Source organism: Piliocolobus tephrosceles, chromosome 9 (genome assembly GCF_002776525.5).
Source record: "Piliocolobus tephrosceles isolate RC106 chromosome 9, ASM277652v3, whole genome shotgun sequence".
Taxonomy (NCBI): Eukaryota; Metazoa; Chordata; class Mammalia; order Primates; family Cercopithecidae; genus Piliocolobus; species Piliocolobus tephrosceles.
Window position 1 is genome coordinate 37,885,618 of NC_045442.1, and position 12,293 is coordinate 37,897,910.

Here is a 12,293-nt window from a genome sequence, read left to right on the forward strand (position 1 = left end):
ATTAATTAATTTAAAAACTCCCACCTTATAAAGGAAACTTTAAAAGGTTCCTCATAAAGGAACAGGATTAGCAGAACCAAGTTTTGAGTCCTGGGTGAAAATCCAGGGGAGAATCGTAATCAGTTATAACCAATGGCCAATCCAATATTAAAATTAGTTAACAGTAACCCATCTTATTTCATCTACCCCAAAGTGGCCCAAAGCAGATTGCTGGATCTGCCTCTAAACCAACCTTTCCTCCAAAAGAATTGGGGTTAGGTTGTGTCTGCTGATTGCCTCCATAATTTGAGATTTTAACAAGTGGAGTTTGGCTCCCAAATACCTTAAAGGGTTTGTGTGTGTGTGTGTGTGTGTGTGTGTGTGTGTGTGGTTTTTGTTGTTTTTGTTTTATTTTGTTTTGTGGGGTTTTTTTTTTGGCGTCTCTGGGGAGCGGGAGACTGGACCTAGGCAACAAAACAGGAATGGAGTAACAAAAGATTTGTGTTCTCTGAAGGAGACTTGTGAGGTCTAATTCCAACTTGCTGAGGGAAAGTGTTTAGAAAAGAAAAAGCAACAGGCTTCAACCAGATGACATGAGTTGCAGTATCTGCTCTGCCATGTAATAGTCTGTGTGACCCTCATTTGTAAAATGGAAATACTATTTACACCCTTATGGGTTGTTGTGAGAGGGTCAGAATAGATTGTGTGCATGACAGTGCTTTGTATATGCAGACAGAAGGAAAAAGGGAGCTGCTATTGGCTTAACTTATTTGACCTTTATTTTCATCATCAGCAGCCACTATTTGATGTCAATCTACTGTGCAGTGAGCAAACATTAAAATTAGGAAGCCAGGGGTATGGGAACCACTGATTAGCATCATATGCCACACGTGCTTCCATCCAAAGCACATGAGCAGAATGATATTAAATTACAAGCCTATCAGAAACAGACCAGCTTTCTGCCTCCCTTTCTATGAATACGATGTCCCATGAACCCTGTATTCATGTGGAGTTTTAAGTGCGTGCTTGGATGTTATGAGGAGACAGCCTGGTATGTTTGAGAAAGAAAATAATGGTTAGGTGCATGGCAGGTTTGGCTCAGCCATTTGGGCAAATGACTTAACCTCTCTGAACCTCAGTTTCTGTTTCTGTGAAGTGGGAATGGTAACACCTACCTTCTTCGGATTGTTGTAAGGATTAAATGAGAAGATGAATGTAATGCCCTTGAGCACACAGCGTGGTACACCACAAATGCTAAACCAACAGCAGTGATGACAGTATAGGCAACTACCACTAGAAAGAATTTGAACATGTCCCAATTCGAATTTTGATTCCTAATCAAGATTTAGTGAATTTAACGTAAGTAGCAGAAAAGAAGATTAAGAGTTCCTTTCCACAGCTTTATTAAGTTTTTATATTCAGCTGGCTGTTGTCAAAAGTGACTTGATCTCTATATAGGGACATTTGGCTTCTAGTTTGTGTGAGAGCTTTTCTTTCCCCATCAGCTCAACAGTCAGTCCCCAGATCTAGAGATGGAGAGCTTGGGACAAGGTCGGAATGAAACATCACCAGTCAATCCTGCTCAACAGGTAACTCTTGCAGCAATCCTTAAGGAAAGGGGTAGAGGGTCTCTTCATGTTTCCATGGTAAAGTCCATAGCTGCTGCTTCATGGAATAAGCAAACAAAGCCCAAGTTTTGTGACAGGGGTGGCAACACTTCCAGACTTGGTTCCTGCACATTCTGATGTGTAAATTCCATGATAGGGCAAAAGCATGCCACTCCACACTAATGCTGCCCTCTCACTAAATTAAACCTTGGAAAAATAAGATGTGGCTTGGCTTTAAAACTCAGTGAACTATCTTTATGGTACAGTTGGTTTCCACAGCTGTAAACAGAAAGATCTATGGTTTCTGCCTACCCAGGATAGTCTTGTCTCTAGACAATTTCTTGTTGATGCAAATGTTCTGGAACTAAATAGTGGTGATGGTGGCACAACACTGTGAATGTACTAAATGTCACTGATTTATATGTATTTAATATGAATTAAATGTTAAAATGGTGAATTGTATTTATGTATATTTTACCATAATAAAAATATGCATTAGAAGATGCATCTTTTGTGACCCTGAGTTGTAACCGTATTTTTCTTTGTGATATGTATATACCACCTACCACATAGTAAACCCTGATGTTTGAATGTATATATGTACATCTGCTTTTTGCAAGTCTCTGGTCTGAGTGTTCCACTCTGTAGCATTTGGGTATCACCTAGGAATGTGATTTATTGACATCCCTGCTTTGGGTGGGATTGAGAACTGTATTTACTGCATGAGCACATATATTTCTTAAAAAACTCTTTGGCTTTAGCACATATTTGCCTACTGTAGAAAATTCTGCTACCCACAGGGCAGGCTGGGAGTGGAATGTGTGTCTGCCTTCTCCAAAGACATTGTATGGCTTTCTCAATGGATGGCAAACAGGAAAGAGAAAGGGGTTCTTAAAGAGTACAACTGAACCAGTTCCTGAGATTCTTCTTTCAGCCAGCTCAGCCTCCCATCACAGGACTCAGGACTCTCAGTTCTTCTAGACAAAGTCAATATTGTTCTTTTATAAAGCAAAGATTATGAAAGGTGTCAGGTCTTTAAAACCTACACAAGCACAAAGTACAAAGGAGAAAGGGGTAGCTGGGAAAAACTCATGAAAGACAGTGTCTGCCGGAAGTCCTTGAGGCAGAGGATGTTGAATACCTCCAAAAGAAAGGCTTCAGTAAAAGCCAAGGAAGCTTCACACTGGTCAAGACTGGCCCTGGCAAACAGGGAAGGAGGGCCTTGAACACTGCGATGGAGGAAAATGCTCCCTGGACAATTTTTTTCCTCACTCCAGCCAGCATATTTCAGCTGCTCTTGCTATACCATATCTTTCCAGAAATACGAAGGCTTGTGAAAGATGAGCAAGCCTATGATGGCCACTATGACAAGGACCAGGGAGAAGAGAACCATGAGGAAGACATAGGTGGAGTGGGAGAGAGGTGTGGACAATGGTTGCTCAGCTGGGATCATGTTGGTCAGGTTCAGCATGTAGCCCAAAGTCCAGCCGGCGTCGCTGCCCTGGATCTGCAAACAGTGGGGAAAGTCTGTTGTTTGTGGTTGGAGGAGTTAGAGGAGTTATCACCTAGGGCTTAGAATTATTGGATCATGCATTGGAAGAATTCAAACAATATAAATCACTGGCTGGCTCATGCCGGTAATCTCAGCACTTTGGGAGGCCAAGGAGAGAGGATCACTTGAGGCCATGAGTTTGAGACTAGCCTGGGCAACACAGTGAGACCCTGCCTCACTATGTTGAAAATAAAATTAGCTGGGCACGGTGGAACACGTCTGTAGTCTCAGCTATTTGGGAGCCTGGGTGGGGAGGATCACTTAATCCCAGGAGTTTGAGGCTTCAGTGAGCTCTGATCATACCACTTCATTCCAGCCTGGGTGACAGGGTGAGACCATGTCTCTTTAAAAAAATGTATATACACACATGCATCACGACTACCTCATGTGTCAGTCCTAAATTTGACATAGGTATAATCTTTCAAACAAAATAAACTGCTGGAATTAAAGGAAGTCTGGAATATTATAACAAGGAAAAGATTTAAGTTTGAATTAGCAAGATCAGCACTGACAAGAGTGTAAGGACACTGTTATCCTCAGGCCTGCTACAGCCCTCTGTCTCAATGTTTTGTTTTGCTTGAAATCACCATATTTAATACAGGGGGTAAAACGTTTTCCCCACTAGTGAGCATGGGCTTAAAAAGGTAGAGGCACACTGCTCTGGGTATTTTTGGTCAAGCATGAGTCACTCAGCTGAGTTCTCTATTCCTGGATACCTGCAGGTGGCGCTATGGTAAAGCACAGCATTGAAGTTGCTTCTTCCGGACTCATGCTAAGCCTGGCTTCTAAAGAATGGTCTCATCATTCACAGCCACTCACTCCCCTTCTTCACACTGAGCTTTCAGATTGGTCATCCTTAATAACCAACAAGGATGATGAAACCATGATCATACTTTCCCAGCTTATGGAAGGGGCGTTTCAGAGGGCTGCTGAAGTCAGCACACAGTCATTGTAGCTGCTGAAATGCTGTTACTTTAATATATCTCATTTTGTGTTTTGTTTTGTAAGGAATTAGTCACTGTTATGTGAGAAGGTGCAACTGAAAATGCAAGTAGCTGTCCTTAGAGAGGATGCCCACAGTGGGCCAACAGACCTAGGAGGGCTTGACACACAATGCCAGGGTTCGAAGCAGAATGGTAGAACAGAACATCAGGCCAAAGCTACACCAGGCTGACTCCCCCCTCTTTTAAGCCCCAAGCTGCTTCAGTCACTACCACTGAACCCCAACCTCCCCCAAGCCCAACAGGCCCCCAAATTACCTTGCCAATGAAGTGGATGTGCTCCCAGGAATCAGCTGTGAAATGATAGCCTTGCAGAAGGAGGGAGAGAATGTAGGTACCAGAAAAGCAGTATTCACTCAGGTACTTCTCCTTTACTCCAGCGTAAGATGTTTTTATCTAGAAGTGAAGTGAAGGAGAAATCATACTCGTACAATAGGCATCTCTCTGTGGCCCTCTTTTTCTCTAGTAGACCTGATGAAGAGAAGGGAAAGCCCCAGCTCCAGTGCACCTGAAGTTTGGCCTCTTCCAGAGGGCTTTGGGGGTGGTGCTGCACTCCTTCAGTGGGAGCAGGGTTTTATAGTTTAGGATTTCTTAAGGAAGCTTTTCCTGCACAGGTTTCTGTGAGATAATAATAGGTTCTCCAGGAAAAAAGTAGTTCCTGTGGTCTAGTAGGTTCCAAAACACTAAATTTCAGTACTTCTGTTCATCCCCTAAACTTTGTTTAATCTGAGTTTTCTGTATGCTGTTGACCAGAGCCTTTGGCCCAGAGCCTCTATGAGCATCTTAACAGTGTCATAAAAAGCCTTACCACTGACTTTAGTCCCTGGACTGGCAGCATCGGCATCACTTGGGAGCTGGTTATTCCTCACCCTAGAACTACCAATTCAGAATCTGCATTCCAGTATGATTCCCAGATGATTCATGTGCACAGTGAAGTTTGAGAAACACAGCTCTGCAACAGTTTAGGCAGCATTTTGCTGAGGACTGCTAGCACTGCCAACATCTCACCTTCTATCTTCTGTCTTAATGTCTTTTTTTGCATCTGAGTCATGCAAAGTGGTTGTTTCCTTGAGTCCTTCCTATGTTTACTCATCCTACTCCCTACTAAAAATATTAAGAGCTGCTTGCCATCCCTTGCCCTTACCTAGCCTAGCTGTTGTGAATATACACCCAGATGCCCACAGCCTCTGCAATTCTCCTGCCCTCAATTTGAGGACAACAGGCCAGGACCTCTCTAGTTCAGCCTGGACTTTTGTCTGCTGCTCCATCCCTCAGCCCTTCAGATAGGCATTGCCTCCTGGACACCCTTGGCAGAAAGAGAACATTTGTTATGCATGCATCATGTACCATCTGGACTTATGCCAGATGTTTTATATGTAGTATCTCCTGGATGCCTAAACCACACCCCTCTTTTCCCAGATTTCTCTCCCTTCCATGAGTCATCCCATATGCAAATCTTAACTCCTGGCTGGGGTCTGTTTCTCACTTAGTTCCTGCCTGTCCCCAGTTTCTGGAAGGATAAGTCCATAACTAGACTGCCTTGTCTTGCTCTGATGAAATCCTCAGAATGACCCAGCTTGGAGCTTGTCTTTTCAGCACAGTTCTGGAAATTACCCTTTGATTGATTCCTCTTCATGTGACATGCTCTTGAGACCTTGGTGTGGACATCAGTTGACATTGCCTGTCTAGGTCCCTACCCCTTCCTTTCAGTCACTGCATTCTGCTTTCCCTTTGTGAAAAGACCTCCTCCCCTATCGAAGTAGTCTTGGGCCTATCAATTGAATGATACCTATGGGATACAAAATCCCAAGAATCTTCTTAGGTCCAACTTGAAAGTGCTGAGCCCCTGTAGGTCCTTAAAGGCTGGCCTATACCTTGTGTGGGGCGGTGGCGGGGAGGGGGTGGCTGGGAGATGCCATTTTGGCCTAATTTCCCTGAATTCTTTAATACTTCTATTCCCCTCCTCTGTCTGGAAAGCTGTACATTGGCTATGCAGTCTGGCCTCCTGAAGGTTATGACAGTAGCCAAAAATATAGCAGCCAAAAAGGCATCCACCTTCTTCATCAATCCAGAATTGGTCATGCTCATGCTTGTGGGTGGATTCATTACTATGTGCTCTCCAAATTGGGAGAGGAAGTCTACTCTCCTCTCTCCTTTCTCTCCCACCTTCCCCTCTCTCTTCTCTCCTTTCTATTTCCAGGGCAGTGGAACATGACGAGGTTCTCTTCCCTTCATGGATATCCTCTTTCCAGCCTCCACATAAAGGGGCATTGATGGATCTTCAAGAATGGGATGCCTTTCCCTAGAAAGGCTGAATATTCACGAGGCTGAATGTGAGGATCCAGAGTACACTGAGATATAACTGGTCATCAGTACACATAGAATCTGATCACATTGTTCACCTGGACTGACCAGATCTTGGATGCCCAGATTTTCAGAGTAGAAAAGTGGCTGCGTTCTGGCTGCTGAAAGATTCTACTAGCCCTCTAATGAAGCTGCCAGAGGACAACCATGGAGTCTCCCTTCCACTCACTCTCCCAGTCTCTCCACTTCAGAGACCCAATGACTTCGGGCACCTAAGTGTCAGCAAGTATGGTTTGCATTTTATTTCCCTTGCCAAAGCAGGGAAAGGCAGCATGATAGATATGCATAAAGCACAGAAAGCAAATGTCCACCACTGTCAACACACAGTACATGCTTAAACATTGCTAATTATCTCTCTACCAAAGGTATTTAGAAGGAACATTCCCAAACACAAGCCATACTGGAGTAGCAGTCCTTCCCCACGATGAAGTTAGGAGGGAAAGAGGAAAGAGTCACCTCCTAACAATGTACTTGACAAAACTATGTTTTCTATCTGGGTGGATGATGCAGCTTGGGAAAGTGAACCCTGGGTCATAACATCCACCTCAATGCTATAGGCTCTGGGTGAGGACAGGGGTCTAACTCTGCAACCCCTTCCCGAAATGCTTCAGGAATTCTCCCAAATGCAGGCCCTTCTTAGCTTACTTGCAGGGCCTCTGAACAATTCCCCACATGACTTACCTGAGCAGACCTACAGGTCTAGATATAAGCATTCCCAGCCTAACATAATCTTATGAAGTAAAAAATGAGATGTGGATAAGAGAGGAAACCTTACAAAACTTTTTTTTTTTTTTTTTTGAGATGAAGTCTCGCTCTGTTGCCCAGGCTCGAGTGCAGTGGCGCAATCTCGGCTCACTGCAAGCTCCGCCTCCCGGGTTCACACCATTCTCCTGCCTCAGCCTCCTGAGTAGCTGGGACTACAGGCACCCGCCACCACGCCCAGCTAATTTTTTTGTATTTTTAGTAGACACGGGGTTTCACCGTGTTAACCAGGATGAGAACTTTTAATCTAAACCAGAAATAATTTTTTTTCAAAGAGCAGCCTAAATCTGCTTCCTCAGCAGCCATATGTAGGCCTGGTCTCAAATTGCCTCCACTCCAACATGCTTATCTTCTTCCACAGATTACCACCAGATGCAAAAAACCACCGCTAACCTTTTTGTAAAGTGCTGAGACATTTGAGCAACTCTTGATGAGGGCCCTGACCACATTTCTTTCATGTTCTAGACAAAATACCTGGAGAGAATGGCAAGCTTCCCAGCTCTTGCTCAGCTCTCTTCCCCCTTGTCAGTGCAGACAAGGATAAGCATCTATTTTTAATTGATAGTATTTCTTAAGAATGAAAACACCATTCACTTTTGCAACTGTCAACTTAAAAACAGCTGCTGTTCTGAGCTATGTCTTCTATAATCAGAGTGGATTCCATACATCTCATCCCTTGATTTTCATCTTGTGGCACTGGATGTTGAATGGCTCAGTGCCTCTGGTAAGAAAAAAATTGTGCTTCAAGTTTATGAATAAGTAGGAGATATCTTGGACCTGGGAAATGGAGAGGATTTTACCACAATCGTGTATGTGGCAGATTCTGCAAATTGCCTGCTTTCTTGCTAACAGAACTCTGATTTGGGGATTGGAGGAGGGGAGTGGGCCACAGTGTGCCCAGCTCAAGGAAGTGGCTCATGATAGGTCTGAGCTTAAGCTGGTCACAAAATTCTGCACCTGGTTTTCTCAGTCAATCCTGGCCATTGAGATATAACGGAAGACTGCTGAGTCTGGGATAGCTTTTGCTTTCCTGTAAAAATGAACAGATGTATCTGGTTCTACCCCTTTTCTGAACTTTCTGAACAAGGCTGTGATGCCTGAAGCCACAGCCACCATCTTGTGTCCATGGAGAAATAGGCACAACAGCAGAGCTGAAGAAGCAATGGCTGAGACAGAGCAGAGCTGCTGACCCCATGCCAGCAGCGGCCTACTGCCAGACTTTGTATTAGGTGAGAAAAAAAATAAGATCTTATTTAAGCCACTGAATGTCAAGTTATCAAGGAATGCCAATAAATTCATTCCTGAGTCCACCACCTGGTCTTCTCTAACACATTTGCTGGATCTTGGTCAAACCAGCAGGAGTTTCAGAGCAGACTCACATCCTCTGCATAAACGAGGGCACAGGGCACTCATGCTGTTAGAGTTGCTGTGCCTAGTCACTTACCTCCTCCCAAGGCTGAGAGCAGAACTTTTTCATCATCTCAGTCACCTTTTCCTGAGAGAATTTCTCTGATGTCAAGTTTAAAAAATTCATCACAAAGTAAAAAGCTGAAAATGCCTACAAGAGAAAAATTGCAGTTTTAGGCTGTGTTCCACACAGAGGGATGCCAACTTGCTCTCCTAAAGGCCACATCCCTTGTGCAGGTGCCTGGAAAGCTCTGCTGAGTAAATTAACACACAAAGTGATACTGCAGGCCCAAGAGCTGTTTCCTTCCTGGAAGAGGAGCCACTTTGCTGCTGACACACATTTCTAAGCCACCTGGCAGTTACTTTTCTCCATAATTGTAATAGGAGAGTCAGGGAGAAAGAAAAATGGGGAAAGAGAATAAGAAAAGAGAGAGGAGTTGCAAAAATCTCATTTAAAAATACTATGTACTACATATGGATGTTTAATAAATATATAAAACTAGAAAATTCTATACACTATTGAGTTATCTCTGAGTAGCAAAATTGGTTTTTTCCCTTTGTGCTTATGTTTTGCCTATTTTCTATAATGAATATGTACTGCTTTCCTTTAAAAATCCGTCTTTATTCAACAGATATTTATTACAGGTCTACTATGGGCTAGGTACTATTTTAGACACAATTGAATTTTTTAAAAATCATTATCATCATCAAACAGGAGAACTATAAAAAAGTTAAAAGTTAAAATCAGTAAAACAAAAAAAAAATTCTATTAAAATGACCTCTAAATTCTACTACTTAGTGACAACTGCTATTAAATATAGTATATAGGCTTCTAGCATTTTTCTCATTCTATGATACATATGTAACTTTTATTATACTTCATACCACCCTATAACTGCCTTTTTTACTCTTTTAATAGAGCATGAATTTAAAGGGGAGAAAATGATTGAGCAGAGCTTGCTGGATGAGGCAATTCAAACCCCAACTCTAGTGCTTTTCTTCTTTCCTACCCAAAAGGGTGCCAGTTTCTAGGGGAAATCATGTTGGATATTAAAGGAGCACATCATTTGTTCATTCAGCAAACACACTGAGCTCCGTTTGCTAGGCACTGTGCTGAGTCATAGTTTACTGGGATTATTTGAGGGGAGCATAAAGTTTTCCCTGTGGCAAACATGGTTAGATTGGGGATTATAATTTGCCTTCTGTAACATTACTTAACTAGAAGTGAATGTAGAAAGAAAATGTGATTCCCAAAGTGTAATTCGCATAGACAAAGAAACAGAGTTTTGGTAGGCAAAGAAACAAGAGGTAGCCGAGATCCCACTGGGGGCTCACTGTGACTCAGAGATGAGGAAAAGTATCCTCCACCAGGAAAGAAATTTCCTGCTGCAAACAGGCCATATGCCTCAGTTCCAGCTGAAATAAGTTGCATTTTTCAATATTCTTAGACATATATATCTAATAAAATAAGCGTGAGCATATTAGTCCTTTTTAATAAATTTTCTTTTTTTTTTTTTTTGGCTTAATTTTTTTTCTTCCACTTTCAGTCCCAACAGGAGTTCATACTAACAACTTAATATGAAACCTTCCATTTTTCCCATGCTCCTATAATCATATACAAACACATACATATAAAGGGTTTGTTTTAGAAATGAAATTTTAAACAGATTCTTCATCTTGCTTTTCTTAACAATCCTTTATAGAAATCCTTCCAAGTCAGCTGGGGCCACTCTAATGGCCACGTAAGAGTCTACGGTGTAGATGTATCTTAATTCATTCAACAACTCCCTGCTGGTAATTCTCCTGATTACCAGCAGTTTCTCCTATGAGCAATGGTATAAATACCTCTATACATTTAGCCTCTGAACTGGTATGCTCATTCCTCTAGGAAGTCGAGCTCCCCAGAAACTGGAGAGCCTCCATATGCCCTGAACTCAGGAATTCCAGCACTTTAATTATCATTGTATGCCAGGTGCAGAAGAAGATCTTGGTATGGTCCTATTTCAGCTCTCTTAACCCAAGCCACTATCATCTCGTGTGGACACTGCAATGGCCTCTTAATTAGTCTCCATATTAGCTTTCTGGTTCTAGTCCAACCCATCCTGCAAACAGCAGTCACAGGAATCTTTTAAAAACAAATCCGATCATATCACTCCCCTGCTTAAAACCTTTGGTGGCTCCTAATTATACTTAGAAAAAAATCCAATCCTACAAGGTCTCTGAAAACCAGGCATGTTCTGGCCCTGCCCCCATGCCCACCATACCCAGCCACCCTGGCTTTCAATCCCTGCCAAGCCTTTCCTCCCCTAAAGCCTGTACACTTGCTATTCCCTCTGCCGGAATTCCATGGACTTCCACATCCCCTCCTCGGAGGGGTTTCTAGGACCCTCTGTTACGTCCTTTCACAGGACTGTCTCTTTCTTCCCAGCAGTTCCTTTTGATGTGCAGCAGTCTGATTTGCCTTTGCTTGTGTTTCTGGTCTCATGTCTGCCTGCCTTCGAGAATGCCAGCTCTGTGATGGCAGGCACGGAATCTCCCTTGTTCTTGCTTGAATCTGCCCCCACTAACATGGCACTTGGCATATGTGAGTGCTCTATAAATAAGCAGCAGAAAACTGCTCTCTCTCTAGTTCCTAAGGCACAACAACCTCTGTTAACTGACAGACTGTGTATGTTTGGATTCGCATAGCTAATACCTGGAAAAGTTCTTCCTGTTTACTACAACTATTTCTCATTTTTCCTCTACCGAACTGATGGTGGAGCGAGAGGGAGAGGAGATCTTTTAGTTTTTACTTTAATAATCTTTTTGTACAGTTTGATTTTTTTATAATGAGCATGTAATAGAGCAATAATAAATATTTCCTTAAATTGTTACATTTCAAAAGACTTTCTGAAATTAGTCCTAGAGCTTATTCTATTAGCAAAAGTCTCAATGAGTTAAGCATCTAGAAATTCTCTTGCTTTTGCTAAGTGGTGACATTTGCTTTATAAAATAAGTACAAATTATAAAAAACAGATGAACAAACAAAAACTTTCTATGAGGTAGATTTAGCAACATATTGAGCCTTCAGTAGGATACACAGCGATCAAGTCAGCAGGGCCTCCTGGTCCATGCCACCTCCAACCCCCCAAGGCACTACATGCCATAGGCTCTTGAAAAATTTCCCATGACCTTCAGAAGCCTCCCTCTGGCATCTCAGAATCTTGCTCTTATGTATTTCTCAACATTTGAAGTTTCCCTGTTCATTATATCTTTAAAATGCTGGCTTATTCAAAAGAAACACATTTATTATACAGAATTTAAATACAAGTTAAAAATGGAAGTCTCAGCTGGGCACGGTGGCTCACGCCTGTAATCCCAGCACTTTGGGAGGCCGAGACGGGCGGATCATGAGGTCAGGAGATCAAGACCATCCTGGTTAACATGGTGAAACCCTGTCTCTACTAAAAATACAAAAAAATTAGCCGGGCGTGGTGGTGGGCGCCTGTAGTCCCAGCTACTTGGGAGGCTGAAGAGGAGACTGATGTGAACCCGGGAGGTGGAGCTTGCAGTGAGCCGAGATCACGCCACTGCACTCCAGCCTGGGTGACACAGTGAGACTCTGTCTCAAAAAAAAAAAAG

At 42.7% G+C, this 12,293-nt stretch overlaps 1 protein-coding gene across 7 annotated transcripts in view; it reads right to left on the minus strand.

Moving 5' to 3' along the window:
* Window positions 1-405: 405 nt before the first annotated feature.
* The window catches only part of ENTPD1 (ectonucleoside triphosphate diphosphohydrolase 1), a 174,846-nt gene continuing 162,958 nt past the window's right edge, over window positions 406-12,293 (minus strand). For all 7 annotated transcript variants that reach the window (XM_023206248.2, XM_026446542.1, XM_026446543.1 and 4 more), the window contains 3 exons: window positions 8,710-8,823; window positions 4,398-4,535; window positions 406-3,093 (listed from right to left, as the gene is read on the minus strand). In XM_023206248.2, the coding sequence (XP_023062016.1) occupies window positions 2,887-3,093; window positions 4,398-4,535; window positions 8,710-8,823 (459 nt within the window). In that variant the 3' untranslated portion in view covers window positions 406-2,886. The remainder of the gene's footprint in view (window positions 3,094-4,397; window positions 4,536-8,709; window positions 8,824-12,293) is intronic.